Source organism: Rhipicephalus microplus, unplaced genomic scaffold (genome assembly GCF_043290135.1).
Source record: "Rhipicephalus microplus isolate Deutch F79 unplaced genomic scaffold, USDA_Rmic scaffold_13, whole genome shotgun sequence".
In the NCBI taxonomy this organism is placed as follows: domain Eukaryota; kingdom Metazoa; phylum Arthropoda; class Arachnida; order Ixodida; family Ixodidae; genus Rhipicephalus; species Rhipicephalus microplus.
In genome coordinates this window covers 34,042,149-34,058,802 of record NW_027464586.1, presented here as the reverse complement: position 1 = coordinate 34,058,802, position 16,654 = coordinate 34,042,149, and the positions used below count along the sequence as shown (strand labels likewise).

Below are 16,654 nucleotides of genomic sequence, written 5' to 3'. Positions count from 1 at the left end.
ATAGGATTGTAATTTGGGCTTAGAGGGAAAAATCTCATCGAATTCAATCTTAAGAATTTGATTTGTATCCTGCGCAGCAATCACATCTCGAATTTTTACATTTAACCTATCTATAGTTGTTTCTGGACAAAAGCAATTTGAGGTGTTCGAAAGCGTGGCCAATGGGCAAGAAAAAAGCTGTCTGGGTCATTTATAAAATCATACTCAGATCGTCTTGGCGCATAGCTATAAAATTTCAGAAACGTCAGAACCGTTAGGATACGAAAACGGCAAGGTAATGTAGGTAATCGTGCTTCCTGATACAAAACATTGTTTCTTACAAACCTCGGAAGTCCTAGACACAATCTCAAGGCTTCTCGTTCCAGCATAACCAGATGCTTTATTTTATAGGCAGGGCCACCTGAGAACAATACGCACCCGAATTCTAGGATTGGTCGCATGTACATTTTATAGATCATCACCATTGTGCTTCTGCGTAGACCATATCGGCGGCTGCTCAGTCTACGAAGAATTCCTAAGGCGCTTTGTGCTTTAGATGCCATGATTTCTATGTGAGGACACCACAACAAACGTCTTCTTCGTCGTTCTTAGAGCCCGTATTTGTCACTACACATCAAACTGTAATTTAATAGCATTGTGAATGGTACTGATTAAAGGAACAGCATCAATTTGAACATCTAAATCATCTAGAAAGCACTGTATAACCAGAATTTGGGGTATACAGATGTAAGCACTGTATAACCAGAATACAGATGTAAGCTATCAAGCCACATTTCTATGGCCGATATGGGTATGTCTGTAATATTTTAAATAGCCTATGAATGTCCTCTGCTGCTGAAAAGAATGCGATGTCGTCCGCATATACATAAGTGTGGACGTCCTGGTGCCGAGGTACACTGCTCATCAAGATATTGAACAACACCGGGGAAAGGGCGGACATATTTAGAAGACGAGATGCCGTTTTTGTAACAATAAAACGTTCTGTCGCGCAAAAATTCTGCTATCCATGACTGTATATAGTTTGGGAAGTTAAGGATGTGCAGCTGGTTGATTAACACTATATGCTCAATGCTGTCGTACGCCTTTGCTATATCGAGAGTGGCGAGCGCCGCATATTTTCCTTCACGCTTAGCTAATTTTATGCGACATTCAAGGTCTATATGGGCCTGCCATATGGATCATCCGGATCTGAAGCCAATTTGGGATGGATTCAGAATTTCTCTCTCATTGATGAAATTTGTTATTTGAACGTTCAGGATTCTCTCAATTACCTCAAGTTTGAGGTTAACGCAATGAGCCTAATGTTATCCAAAACGTATCCTTTACCCGGAGCTTTCAGTATTGGTATCACCTTTGCTATTTTCCACTCAAATGGGAGCCATGCCGTACTTAAAGAATACTTTATTATAGGCAGAGACTGCTGCGCCACACGGAAGTGACGTCATGCATTTTCCAGTCAGGCGCTTTGTTTGAATAGTCGGGAGAGTCTAGCAGTACGTCTAGACATAACGATAAAAGCCGTTAAAATTACATCCAAACAAAAAAAATGAACAAAAATGTTAGTTAGGTTTAGCGTGACAACAATACAAAACCGGCATGTTTGCCATCTCAAACTGATCAGCAGCTGTGGCGCAATAAAGAAAGATTTTTCTACCTCAAGGATGTGTGCCACCCATTTCTATTAGCGGTTCTTCGTAACCGTCTATGTTACCACCTTCCTTTTATTCATGTCACAACAAGCGTTGCTAAGGAATTGCCGTTGCGGGGATTCCTAAAAGAAATTGTTGATACTGTCAGTTTTTTGAAAGCCAGGTTTACCTTAGAGTATTTGTATACTATTGACAGAACAAATTTAACCGCTGCGCTTGTGAGTAATCTTTTCCCCGAACCTGTTTATCGAAAGCCATATTCGCTTCTGTCTGGTCACGATGTATTATTTCGTGTACGTAGAATGTGTATATCTCCTTCAGCGAAAACATTTTTCTTTAAACTGCACACTTCCACGCTGCCAGTGAAAACGTGGCTGAATGAAAAATCAATATACGTACCCTGGACAGTGAATTGTAGACTCTGCAACCAACCTGAGACTATAGAGCATTGTTTTATTCATTGTCGTGATGCTTTTTATTTTTGGGACATTCTAAAAAGAACGTTAAGAAAAGAACTTCCAATCACAGCCCATGGTTTCAGGTTCCTTCCGTTCAAAAAGAGTCTGACTGATAGTGCTCCTTACGACCTGTTTATGTTGTTAGGACTATTGCAAGGGAGTTTAATAGCGACGCCAGGTAGTAGGCACGCAGCCGGTAGGAACAGAAATGCTCGAGCCGTCCAGCGTCTACAGCTCGTGCACACACTCCCGCTTCGCACTCCGAGAGAGATGGTCCCACTAGTCAGTGCCTTGCGAATTCCCCACTACAATACCCCGGCGACCAAGACGAGCCATCCTGGCGACTCAAGGTGACGAGAGAACAGGAGGGTCGTAGCAGGGCTTGAGGCGACTGACGTGGACCGTCTCACGACCAAGGCGGCGCTTGTCCGTGGATGGCTTGAGCGGTTCAATCACATAGGTCACAGAAGAAGGGTGCTGTATGACGCGGTAAGGGCCCGTATACTTCGGTGCAAACTTGGGAGTCAGTCCAGGAGAGTGGAAAGGCAGTCGGAGCCACACGAGAGAACCGACGGGGAATGTGTCCTGAACAAGATCACGGTCGTGGCGATCTTTTTGGAGGGCTTGATTATCGGCTGTGAAGGACCGTGCAAGCTGACGACACTCTTCGGCATGTTCTGCCATTTCAGAAACTGGGCTGAACTCGGAGGCATCAGGATTGTATGGCAGAATTGTGTCGAGTGTGCTGCATGGGTCACGACCATATAAAAGAAAAAATGGAGAAAAGCCCGTTGTTGATTGAATCGCCGTATTGTAGGCATACGTCACGAAAGGAAGGACAACGTCCCAATTGGAGTGGTCCGAATCAATATACATAGCGAGCATGTCTCCGAGAGTTGTATTGAAACGTTCCGTCAGGCCGTTCGTCTGAGGGTGGTAGGCTGTTGATGTGCGGTGTACCGTGCGGCATGAATGTAAGAGCTGCTGCAGAACTTCGGACAAGAATACACGGCCCCTGTCACTCAGGAGCTCCCGTGGTGCACCATGACGAAGAACAAACCGATGCAAGATGAAGGCTGCAACGTCACGAGCACCATGCAGCCGAAGGTAGCGCTGCCGTTTCGGCGTACCTTGTCAGATGGTCGGCAGCCACAATCACCCATCGATTACCGCCAACAGAGCACGGTAGCGGGCCGTATAGGTCAATCCCAACACGTTCAAATGGGCGTGCAGGACATGGTAAAGGCTGCAGTTGACCGGGTGAATGAGGGAATGTCTTGCGCTGCTGACACAGGGAACATGAGCGAATGTGTTTGCGTACAAACGTGTACATACCCCGCCAGTAGTAACGTTGGCGGATCCGTTCATACGTCTTTAGCGCACCGGCGTGTGCGTGTTGAGGCTCAGCATGAAAATATTCGCAGATATCAGAGCGCATATGGCTGGGTATGACTAGCAGCCATTTACGACCCACCACTTGATAGTTGCGACGGTATAACAGGCCATCTAGTATGGCGAAATGCGTTGCTTGGCGGCAAAGAGCACGAGGGTAACCGGAAGTTGATGTGTCAGAAAGCATATTCAAGAGCGAGACAATCCAAGGGTCTTTCCGCTGTTCGGATGGCATGTCTGTGACGCTGACGGAGGAGAGGGGAAGGTCAAGGGCTGATATTTCTGATTCATCAGATTTCACGGGGGATCGTGAAAGCGCATCTGCGTCAGAGTGCTTTCGCCCCGATCGGTAGACGACGCGTATGTCGAATTCCTGGAGGCGTAGTGCCCAACGTCCGAGGTGACCAGAAGGATCTTCAGTGAAGCCAACCAACAGAGTGCGTGATGGTCTGTTACTACTTCAAAAGTTTGGCCGTACAAATAGGGGCGAAACTTGTTTAACGCCCACACAATCGCCAGGCACCCTTTTTCAGTAACAGAATAGTTGGCTTCTGCCTTAGTGAGGGCGCGGCTGGCATAGGCGACCACATACTCCGTAAAACCTGGTTTGCGTTGCGCGAGTACTGCACCAAGGCCGACGCCACTTGCATCCGTGTGTACTTCGGTCGGCGCAGTAGGGTCGTAATGACGCAGTACGGGTGGTGAGGTAAGGAGTTGGCACAGTGTTGTGAAGGATTCGTCACAGGCTTCTGTCCAATTCAAAAGATCTGCAGGGCCAGCAAGGAGTTTGGTGAGTGGAGCGATGATGGATGCAAAGTTCCGGACAAAACGACGAAAATAGGAGCACAGGCCCACAAAGCTCCGTAGTTCTTTAGCAGTAGTCGGCTTAGCAAATTCGGCAACAGCACGAAGCTTGTCAGGGTCGGGAAGAATGCCGGCTTTCGAGACGACATGACCAAGTATGGTGAGTTGTTTAGCCCCGAAGTGACACTTCTTCAGGTTAAGCTGAAGCCTGGCGTTTGTAAGGCACTGTAGAATCTTACGCAGACGAGTGAGATGCGAAGTGAAATCGGGTGAAAAGACCACAACGTCATCAAGATAGCACAAGCAGATGTTCCATTTGAGACCGCGTAAAATGCTGTCCATCATTCGCTCGAATGTGGTGGGCGCATTGCAGAGTCCGAACGGCATTACGGTGAATTCATAGAGACCATCTGGTGTGACGAACGCCGTTTTTTGGACGATCAAACTCAGCCATTGGGACCTGCCAATAGCCTGAGCGAAGGTCAAGCGAGGAAAAGAATTCTGCACCTAGGAGACAATCGAGAGCGTCGTCTATGCGGGGAAGAGGGTAAACATCCTTCCTCGTAATGTTGTTTAGGCGCCTGTAGTCTACGCAGAACCGTATCGAACCGTCCTTTTTTCTGACGAGTACAACTGGTGAAGACCAAGGACTACAAGAAGGCTTAATGACTCCACGCTGTAGCATGTCGTCTACTTGTTCTGCAATTACGCGACGCTCTGCCGGAGACACACGATAGGGGCGCTGGCGCAAAGGAGTACTCATTCCTGTGTCAATTGTGTGCACAATTGCGTTCGTTCTTCCTAGAACCGCTTGGGGAAAGTCGAACGAACGCCTGAATTCGTGTAACAGGGTAAGAAGCTGCTCTCGTTGAGCCGGGGCTAGATGGCAGTCAATAGAACGATGAAATGCATCGGAGGACACACTGTTCGAGGCAAAGTGAGGAACCAACGCGTTCAGTTCCATATTCGGCTTGGTGTCAAAGAAATCGGCAGGCACGATAGTACCTTCATCGATAAGCTGAATGTGGCCGAGCGTCTCGTTGCAGCGCAAACTGAGGGGGCACGAGTTCGGATTGGAAATAAATATTCCGGTAGTGTCTTTACAAAGCGCAAGAACGGCGAATGGCAGCGATGTGTGATGGCGGCTACCAAAGATGTGAGATGGCGTGAATAGGACGGTAGCGTCAGAAAGTGAAGTGCAGCAGGCAGGGACAAACTGGGCGCTGAAAGGAGGAAGGTCTATGTCCGTCGCGACGACAAGGTTAGCCACACTAGATACGGCCGCATCAACAGAAGGCGCATCACGAAGCGGTAACAGCTCCACTCCGGGCCGAGCGCAGTCCACGACGGCGTGATGACGTGATAGGATATCCCATCCTAGGATGACATCGTGGGAACATGAAGCCAACACGTGAAATTCAATGATGTACAACACGTCTCGAATAACCACTTTTGTCGTACAAGCCGCGACGGGCTCAATTTGTTGGGCGCTCGCAGTGCTCAAAGAAACTACGGGAGAACGCATCGTCACTTTACGAAGAGAGCGGCAGAGTCTTTGGCTAATCACAGATATCGCGGCACCGGTATCGATGAGTGCAAGTGTTCGTACACCTTCGACGATTACATCGATAAGATTGGCGGGAGACAGGCGAGGACTTAAACAATTACACGATGACGCAGCTCGAGCCTCCGGAGCTGCGGCAGTTAGTTTTCCGTCTCAATGGAGGTGGGTCGTCGACGCATAGGCGACACGGAACGACGACTTGGTGAAGGGGAAGGTGAGCGGGAAGTAGAACATCGAGAAGCGGAGGTTCGGGTGCCGGAAGCAGCTTGCGCATCGCGTTCGTGGACTTCAGGTGACACGTGAGGCGCGTGGCATGAAGGCCGAAACGAGTAGTCAGGGTATCTTGGTGTATTAGCTGCGAAGCGCCGACGACATAGACGCGCAACGTGACCTGGAATCCCGCAAAAGTAGCATATCGGCCGGTTGTCAGCAGTGCGCCAAGGATTTCCAGCATGCTGCTGTGTAGCTGGAAACGGCGCGGTAGAAGGTCGCACAGGTTGTGGCGTGTACAATGGCAGACGAGGCGGAGGCATTGTCGCGACGGCCGCATAAGTCAGTGGTGCGGCAACAGGTGTTGATGGAGAGGCAGGCGTAGGTAATGGCAACGCCTCGGAGACCTGCTCCTGAATAGCCTGTCTGATTGTCGGCGTTAGACGGTTCGTTGGTGCTTCGGTGGTCGGCAGATACGAGAGACACGAAAGCTGTCGTGCGACCTCTTCACGTACATATACTTTTATCTGCTCCAGCAGGGTGCTGTCACCACTGACGGCCAGGGAAGCGAGAGAGTCGTCTGCTGTCGTTGACCTCCGAACTAATGCACGTTGCTTGCGAATCTCTTCCAAGTTCTGGCACAAGGTTACAAGTTCGGATACGGTACTTGGGCCCTTTGCCAGCAACATTTGAAAGGCATCATCGTCTATTCCTTTCAAGGTATGCCTGATCTTTTCTTGCTCGGTCATCTCAGGGTTAAAGCGCCGGCATAAATCGATAACATCTTCAATGTAGCTAGTGAAGTTTTCGCCCTGCCTTTGCGCTCGTCCGCGTAGGCGCTGTTCAGCACGCAGCTTGCGCACTGCGGGGCGATCGAACACAGCTGCAAGGGTGGTCTTGAACGCGGCCCAAGTGGTAAATTCCGTACGGTGGTTTGTGAACCACAGGCTGGCGACGTCTTTGAGATAAAATGGGACGTACTCCAATTTCGAGGGGTCGTCCCACTTGTTTGCGGCGCTCACCTTTTCAAACAGCTGCAACCAGTTTTCCACATCTTGGTCCTCGGTGCCTCGGTGCCGCTGAAGAAGGGGGGATCCCGTTGGCGCAGGGTGGTAGGTACGATGACCAGTTGAGATTGGGCCGTGCTCTGCAGGGGGGTGCCTTGCTCGGTCGTCTGATCAGGCATTGTTGATGCAGTGGGCAGCTTCCGGCTTCGAAGTTCCAGGTTTGCGTACCCAGCACACTTCCACCACTTTGCAAGGGAGTTTAATAGAGACGCCAGGCAGCCGGTAGGAACAGAAATGCTCGAGCCGTCCAGCGTCTACAGCTCGTGCACACACTCCCGCTTCGCACTCCGAGAGAGATGGTCCCACTAGTCAGTGCCTTGCGAATTCCCCACTACACTTTATTCATTATGGAAAAGTCGCATGATCGATAGACACGCCGAGCCACCACGGTCGACGAGATCTGTCTTCCGAGAAGCAGCTGCTCAAGTGCGCAGTGTTGTCGAGACTTTTGACCCCGTTCCGGAGTGGCTTCCCGTTCTTGACGCTTGTGTGTGTTTGCCTGACTTCTGATGAAGTATGTTCTGTGTACTTTACTGGTAATAATGTCATTCATTAAAGAAAAAAAAAAGAAAAAAGGGCAGCTGTGGCGTAGTTGGTAAAGCAACACATCAATTGGTGAGGTCGGTCGTTCAAGTCCCAGTGCAGTTATCGATACTTTCTCTTTTTTTTTGTTCACGCATGTATTGTTTTACCATTTGCGCCTCCTCATTAGCCCGACTTGCTGCTGGTGGTGGTCCTGTCCACAGGCGCTTTAATATTGGATCTTCGATGACTCTTGCAGGTTTGACTATATTTATTATGATGAAGTGTTTTGCGAATTAGTGCTCTTAATCGGCGAGACGCAAAAAAAAACTCGAATGCAGCTGGCTCCATTGGTTTCTTCGGCACAGGTGTCAGGAATGTTGATTTCCACGGTTTATCAAAGTTTTGATGACAGAAAGGTGCACTGCAACGCAGTCTCGGGCAACTTTTTTATGTCGCTCAGTGTACCATCACCTGACGAGGTAACCGGCAGGACGCTTTCTTTAAAAATACTGACGTGTCACCGCAATGTTCTAGGCGATCAGCACTTGATAAACAATGCCCAAGGGCAAGTGCCGACGGCGTTAGCCTATCTAACTACAAAACAGCTTGTCTGCCTTGCTCAATAACACGCGCGGCCTGTGACAGCACGGGAGCATTCACGTAGCAACGAATGAGCTTGAACGAATGAACTTGACAAAACAGACGGCAATGCAGTAGCTCTGGCCTTCGGAGATCACAGGCTTCGTAAGAACATTACAATAAAGTTGTTTCCATCCATCGTATGAACACTTCGCCGACGCACTGGGGTTTCACGCATGTGCGTCCGGTCAGTCACACGTGAACTGTGCGAAAGCATTTATTTCATCGTCGACCTTGTCCTTCGCGACAAGCAAAACAAGGCAGCAAAACACTTTCACCTTTGACAACACCACGCTTGGCATTGCAATCTAGAAAATGTAGTAACTTTTTGGTCGAGTCGCTCCCTGGATTTCGTGCCGACCGGTTGTGCGCCCGCGCGCTCGCGACCTTCGGCGTCATCGTAGCTCTGGCCGACTGGGCTGGCCCTACGTCACCTCCTGTCGCCGGCTGTCTTCGGTGACAGCGCAGCTCTGACCTACTGGACCTGCTCTACGCCATCTACAGACGCCGACAACATCTCTCGCAAGTGTACCCCGTCCTCGGACTCCAGTGACCGTTCTTCCATCTTTCCTGTCTCTCCTATCCCCTCAGTTTGTTGTTGCTTCTTCTTCCTCTTTCCTATACCTTTACTTCTACCCTTTTATCCCTCCTTACCCCCATCCCTTTGTGAGCTCTGTGGCGGTGTCGCTCACTGAAGCAGACAATAACGGGCATCACTTTTCTCTTCCTTTCTCTTAAGAACCACTTCAGTAGTAAGTCCAACAACTGTAATCCGCACATCATACTGATGAAGCTGCAGCGCTGTGGACGGCCGCGCTAGCTGCAACCACCAGGTTCAACTAAGCTTCCAGCAATCACATGAAGCAACGACGACACTCCAGTCCTCCTTGGGAGTGGCCTAGGCCATGGCCACGATTTCGTCGGAGTTTTCACCACCTAACACATCGCAGGCGGGTGCTGGAGATCAGTGGCGGCCCGGCGGGTACTATCTCGCAGTGTTTACATTTCGCAGCCGCAGCGTCCATGGCGCCCCCTGTATTTAAGATACTTGTAATATGTATTTGAATAACAAACCTAGGCTAACGAGTCATTAAACACTTGTTTAGTAAAATGTTTGTAGGTTTAACGCATTACACTTAAACAATTTACACATTTACCTAGCTTTAGGTAACAATATTTGAAGTGACGTCACTTCCGTGCAGCGCAGGAGCCACTTTTGTGTGGGGCTTCCGGGGCTTCAGTGTGAATACCAATAGGTATTCTTGGCACCCTTTATGCACCATTTTCAACATGAACGAGTTAACACCGTCAGGGCCCGGAGCCGCTGATGGCTAGTTAGCTAACACTTGCGACAGCCGCAGTGGAAGCGTTCGCACACTTCGGATTCTTCTTTCTCTTCAGGATGATGGTGCAGAGTTTTTCAAAGTACTGATGTTTAGAGATAGGGAGGGCAAAATAGACTTGAAGCGGGTAGAATTAACTAGAAGGAGGTTATCTGATTGGTGGCTAAAGTGAAGGCACGATGGAAAATTAAACCATTCACTGCAAAGTACCAGTCACAGAACACCTGCTCGGTGCTGTTTTCTGAGCAGTCTGCATAGACTGTCTACGTGCTGTCTAAGAATTGGAACACAGCCAGAGTTTCTTGTTTCACACAATGGGATGACCGAAGACAAACCCGCTGCGCGTTCGCCATCTCGGAGGCCATGATGGGGGGTTCACGATCGCAGCATTCTGTGATATATCAGCGCCAGATGCCTCTCAAGGCATGGAATAGTTTTTCTTTTCTTCTTGTCTCTCGGTATTATTGTATAAACAACGCAGTGTGGAACAACGGATATGAAACTGCATGCTCTAGATGATGGCGCCGGTAGTAGATTTCGCACCAAGCTTCGTTCCTGATCTTCTTGACTGGTTATGTTCTTTTGACTTCATTACTGTAGATAAAAGATCAATCGACCGTGTAACAGAAATACGTAAGGACATCAAGAAATAAGCACAACATTAAACAGAGAGACAAAGAAAAAAAATAGGAGCAAGGAAGGCCACCCAGCTCCGCTGAACCTTCAGGCTTTGCGCAGCTGGGTGTTTTCTGCTTGGCACCACTACATGTAACGTTGACAATATTTTAATTCACTATTTCTGTCTTTTGCGAGCGACGTTCCCACAAGCGCACGTTTCGCAGTATCTACCGTGACCCCACCAGTGCCGATAGTTATAGCGCGAGAACAAAACGACGACACAGAGACAAGAAGGACATGAAAGACGTCCTTCTTGTCTCTGTGTCGTCGTTTTGTTCTCGCGCTATAACTATCGTCATGCCATACCAACTAGCCCAAGCTGCCACACTCCTACCAGTGCGTCAGAGGGAGGAAATATTATCAATCATCTATTAGGTTGTGCACAAATACTGGCTAGCAAGCATACACGCGTTGCTGCATTTAATAAACAACGTAACGCTTAGGATACTCTGGGCCTCGCCAAACATGACGACTGTGACGATGCCAAACTGGTAGGTGTTCTGTGACGATGCCGCTTGAGCGCAGTGCTACAAAACTACCGGTGTTCATATGTTCACAGGCCGACGTTGCTCTCACAACAGCTGGTGAAGATACAATACAAAACCACACACAAACAAAGAACTACAAAATATGGCGGGTGGGATTTTTCTCTGTGCCAGAAATATCACGCATATACATTCTTTGTGCGCTCCGAAACTCTTGTATGGTAGGTAAAAATCAAAGTGAATGCTCGAACTACTTTCGTGATGCGCGCGGATGAACGACTTGTCGCAGCAGGTGCTATGAGCAGTGGCGACAGTTAGTGCCCTCGCTCCTCAACGCCGTCTGTGACCGTCCGTCGTCGTCGTTGTCCGAGGCGCAGTAGTCGCAGGTAGTGGTTGTCGTCGTCGAGCGTGTGCCCAGTGTTTGTTTTTCGTGCGCCGCCCGCCCTTCTTGTAACCATGGATGAAGAGTATGACGCCATTGTTCTAGGCACTGGGCTGAAGGTGAGCTCCGTGTGATGTTAAATCGGTGGGGTGTTTTCCTGCTTCCCGAGGTGCCGGCTCCCCTCGTTAGGCCTAGGAGGCTGTGCTACACCCCTTTGCAGACCTAGCCACTGACGGCGGGGCCGTGCGGTTAGCTTCAAATGCTGCCGTCGTGTCGGACAAAGAATACCGTCCGAGCAGACCCGAAGAGGCGCTCGTTTGGCAGGCTACTCTGAAATACGATAGCGCCTCTCTGAGTGCTCCACGTAGCTTGACCGACATTTGTCAGGTGTGCCGGCTGGCAGCTGCGAGTGCGTAGGCCTAGCGCGATCGTCGACTGACTATTTGACAGCTGCTTGGAGACAGGCCATTGGAGCGGCTCTCTCCCAACGATCGAGTCGACGGCCACACGGGGCCTCTCGCCGCCTCGCTAAGCTGACGGGACGCGGCGTGACAGATGCGCTCGTGCTCCGTGGCTGTTCTGGACGCACTCGCGTTTCGGGCACGCATTCTTATACTCAGTGGTCATTGGGTCGGTTGCGTGCCATATGTATGCGGCTTCAAAGGCCCACCTGCAAAAAAAAAAAAAAAAAAATAAGGCCTATTTAACAGCATGCGAGCATGGTAAAGACTGGTAGAAAAAAAGGCGGCGTTATTCGATGCCACTGACGTGTGGATATATCGGTTAGACTGGCGGGTGTGTTAGCGACCGTCTGCGTGAGCGCCAAAATAACGTGCGCGATGTGATGCAGGGGCATTCATTGCAGGACTGCAGTCTGTAGTACGTGTGACGCAAGGCACAGGTCGCAAGCTGAAAAGACAGATTCGGCGACAGCTGTGTCCCTTGCACTGACCGGGTTGTAGAACAATCGTGGACCCGTGTTAACCCCTTGCCTCTCTCTCTATTTGTAGTATATTTAGCGAAATAAAGATCAGTCGGAGGACTTTTTCTACTTTACTTTATTTTTTTTTGTTCTATGGTCGCGCGCAGTGAAATAAGCTGTCGTGAATGAAACCAAACTCGCCGATGCTTCTACACTTGCACACACACACACGCACGCACACACACACACACACACACACACACACACACACACAAAAAAAAAAAACGTGCTGCTGATTTCTTGAGAGAAAGAGGCATGCTAACCTACGGAAAATCTGCATGTATGGCATTTGACTGAGGCTTAGGTTGAGGAATAATTTTCTTGGAACACTGCACCCATCCACAGTGAATATCACCAAAACAGCTGAAAACAAGTGACAATTAAAAGGACCCAGTTTAGATCTTTCTGTACCAACACATTCGGCTGGTTGGACCAAGTCTTAAAAGGGTCATTTACAGACTGATTTGAGCTCTGCGTTAACTGCAGTGATGGACGTGCTACTCCACTCCAAACTGCTCCAAAAGAGAAATGCTGCTCCAAAGTGTAATATTCGTTAGTAACTGCTCTGAACCTGTTCCAAATGACACTGCAATACTGAAAACAGTGAACTTTAATTGTGGTGTGATCATCCAGTGAGCCTAAATGAAAACAAAAACAATCTATGCCAACATTTAGTATGCAGCTTGTATACATGGTGTGCACGTACGTCATGAAGAACCCCTTTGTCACTTCTGGAATGTGGCACCGTCATGCCCACGTTCCTATACTGCTTATGTTGCCGACCACTGCCATATTTTCTTCGTGCTTGTGCCCGTTCAGTTTTGCCTTGCGGTGCAAGTTTGAGCAATTGTTAGCTGCTGGTGAGGCAAGTTGATTTAGCAGCTGACAAAGAGGCAGCAGTACGTTGGGTGTTTAAAGTATCTCTGCCAAAAGTTATTACATAAAATTGAGAACTCACACCGTGATTTTCCGAAAAGCACCCACGTGTTTGGCTGGCGCCGATTTAAAAAAAAAAAAAACGACTTGGAAAACCTTAATGATATTTACATCTTCAGATGTAACTTCACCAAGGGTAAGGGCTATATTCAAGCGCATACCTGAAAACAGATATTTTACCATGATTACTCTACCTACAAAACTTGTCCGCGACCACTGCATTCACAATTAGCGCGGCAGGGAGGTAATTGAAATCATGATGATGATCGTGGGAATTTGGCTACTGCATTGAAACAAACTGTGAAAACAGATGTGGAACAAATTTTTGCTCATTCGCGGTTTGAAGCATAGCGCAAATAAGTCTCCAGTAGATTAACATTCTGATCGGTTCAAGTTGGGGGGTCAGGTTCTATTGGTACATTGGTCGATTGATTCCCTAAAACAGTCTCCATCATTTTCAGGGACTCCACTGTACAGTAAAATAGCTGCACTGTAAAGTAAAATAAAAAGTGACTGGCATTACCACAGTACGCATCTTGCCCAAGTCTTTACATCACAACTTTTTTTCCCTTGGCTGCTTCCACAAATTCCAATCGAAGAGCCTCAACATCAGTGTTGTTTAAAACTCTTTGGGAGCTGCGCTGAACGAGCTATTTCGGTGTGGTGGGTTGGAGAATTATAATAAAATTATTATTATTGGTATTATATATCTTGTTAACTTGCTTAGCTCTGCGCGATGACTCATTTTCGATGAGAGCAGCTTTGCTTTGCTCATCTACTCTTAAAACTGCAGCTTGAGATACTTCAAAGCTGTCAGTTGTTCTTAGGCCACGCTATTTGTAGCGAAAGCGAGATAATATGCCCTTGTAGGTTGTGGTGGGCTCCCGGACTGCGCGGTGGCATCGCTGTTGATGAAAACTCTGTATAGGTCGACGTGTCGCACATCTTGTCGAGCGAAACCTTCCTGATCTGTTGAGCATGTTAAAGTGTGACAACAAAAAACCACACTGCTTCCCTTCCAACATTACGCACAGCAACAGACGACAAGCCTGCAACAAACAGTGCTGCAGCACACAAACTGCTGTAGATACCCAGGTAGGTACCTGGGCATGGTGGGAGAGGGCAACAACGGCAGAAGTGGCATCACAGAATGCTATGTATACTAGAGGTTGCTAGGATATTTTGATAATTGCACACGTACTAGCATTGTCGATATATGTCTGGTTTAGTTTTGTATTTGTGTCTTACAGGCAGACTATTTTGGCGAAATGCATGCAGTACCTGTGTCACACGGGCGCGCAAAAAGTCTTTTAAGTAAGCGGTCTTTTTACGAAGTTGAAAGACTTTTAACAAAAAGGTGTTACGATGCAGACACACGGCAGCAACGATCTCCTTTTAGAGTTTTCGTTCGAAGACGCTAGCAAAAGCATGGCGCTAGTAGTTAAAAGAGAAAGCAATGAAAATTAAACGGTGTATCACGATGTACAAATTAAAGGCTTGTTGCACTGCTCGTTTCTTCAAATAAATTTAAGAGTAAGAGATGAAGAAACACCAACGTGAAAGTTTGTTGCACTAGTTAAGGAAGCATTCCCATAACTAGCGACGTGCACAAGTCCGTCTGGCACCACTGGGCTTTTATTTACCGTATTTGTTTTTCGCTGCTCTCGACACGTTATGGGCGACCGTACAGAAGAAAAAGTGAGGATTGCAAGCCTCACGGCCTGCCTTCTCTCTTTGGAAAGCGAGGCAGACCCTGCAAAAGCCGCCAAGGAGAGGATCAAGCAGCAACTGCTGTTCAATTCGTTGCTGTGCGCACTGGAGCTGTCGGAGAAGGCCTGCGATCGATCGATCTGGGCCTTCAGACGAAACGAGAGGTGGTTCGAGGGAACTGTACCTCGCTGAGCAGAACTTCATGCAATCTTTTCGACGAGTGTACCCGTCCACCTTTCGTTTCATTGTGGAGAGCTTGCGCAGTGAGCTCGCAAGACAGTGCACCAGCATGCGTGAAACCATCACTCCTGACAAGCGAGTCGGCATTACCCTATACAAGCTTGACCACTTGAATGACGGGCAAACACACGACTGCCACGCTTTCCTCGCTTGTGCAAAATGGCGCGGTGCGAGACCGAGCGTCGCCACGTGATATTGCCGACGCGTTGTAGCTGCTTACGAGAGTAGAAAAGGAAATAACCATTAAAAGAGTTCATTACACCTTCTGCAGGATATGAAATTTGTTTTTACAAAGAGTTTTGGTGACAGAAAAATAAGCATTCGCTCTTTTTTTTTGCACCACTCGAAAATTGCTGGCGCCCACTGGTTTCGAGGCTACTCATTCGGAGACGTAAAAGAGATCGACGAACTTCGTTTACGAAAAAGACCGCTTCTGAAAAAGAGTTCGCTCTGTGCCGTGTGTCTGCTGTCAGGAACTCCTTTTCGGAAAAAGACCGCTTACTTAAGACTTTTAAGTGCCCGTGTGACAGGGGTACAAGATTAGTTCAATAGCTTACTGATTACTAACTATGACAGCCTTGATGTGCAGTTTAATACATTGACCACTGCTTTGACCTTACTTGTGCCATAAGAACTGGCATATGAAGCGCATGTTTAGATGTTTTTTTTTTTTTGAAATTTTTGATGGTGGCTATTGTGGTGAAATATGAAAATAACATTGCTTTGATATTGTATCGATTACACATTTGCTGCTTTGGTGGCAATTGCATGTAGTACCTTTGTGTAGTGCCCAGATTTATCACTTTTGTATTACTTCTACCACAATTGCTGGTATTTTAAATACATGTAGCTCTTCTTAAGTGTTCATTGATCATCCACTAGCTTAATTGTCACGTTACTCACAACAAACTTATACAATGGGCTTGTTGAGTCAACTAGCCAAGCAGCGGCTCAGAGAGATCGTCTTTGTCCTCTTTCACTCTTCGATCTCACCCAAGCAAACCATGTGGCAATAGTCCCCCCCCCCCCCCCCTTTGAAAGCATCGACTCGATGCTCGTAAGTAAAAAAAAATGAAGGCATACACACGCAGATATAGAGAACCAAAGGAGGGAGAGTGCCAGTACTCGCAGCGCAAATGAGGAAGTTTCGTCAACGCTTGCGCCAAGCGCAAAAAGAAAAGGCATAAAAACACAGGAGAACGCAAACAGCAGCAGCAACGCAAAGTCAAGGCATGTCGTAGCATGTGAAACCACAAGGGCTACTGTGTGAAGTAGGGCTTCAGCCGAACGACATGCACGGTTTCGGGTCGAAGCTGTCGACGAGAAGACGCTGCGCCGTCCGGAAATACCTCGTAGGTAACAACTGTGACTCGTCTAAGAACCTTGTAAGGTCCAAAATAACGGCTTTGGAGTTTTTCGGGTAAGCCTGGTCACCCCGCAGGGGCGCCTGTGCAAGTAGGCGTTTGGTGTGTAGCGACGCCACGGACCCCAGCTAACGGGGGAGTTTCTACTCCCTCCCACGCTTAGCCAGCCGTGCGTGGCTTTGCCGTGTCCGGGGAAAAGGGGATCCTGGGAGTTGAGCCGACGCTG

General features: G+C 48.3%; 1 protein-coding gene across 2 annotated transcripts in view; it reads left to right on the top strand.

Moving 5' to 3' along the window:
* The window catches only part of Gdi (GDP dissociation inhibitor), a 181,765-nt gene that overhangs the window by 43,229 nt on the left and 121,882 nt on the right, over nucleotides 1-16,654 (top strand). The window contains exon 1 of one of the 2 annotated variants that reach the window (XM_037414894.2): nucleotides 10,683-11,315. The exons of the other annotated variant lie outside the window; for it this stretch is intronic. Within the exon in view, the coding sequence (XP_037270791.1) occupies nucleotides 11,271-11,315 (45 nt within the window). The 5' untranslated portion in view covers nucleotides 10,683-11,270. Of the gene's footprint in view, nucleotides 1-10,682; nucleotides 11,316-16,654 lie in introns of those variants that run through there. 2 annotated transcript variants of the gene reach the window in all.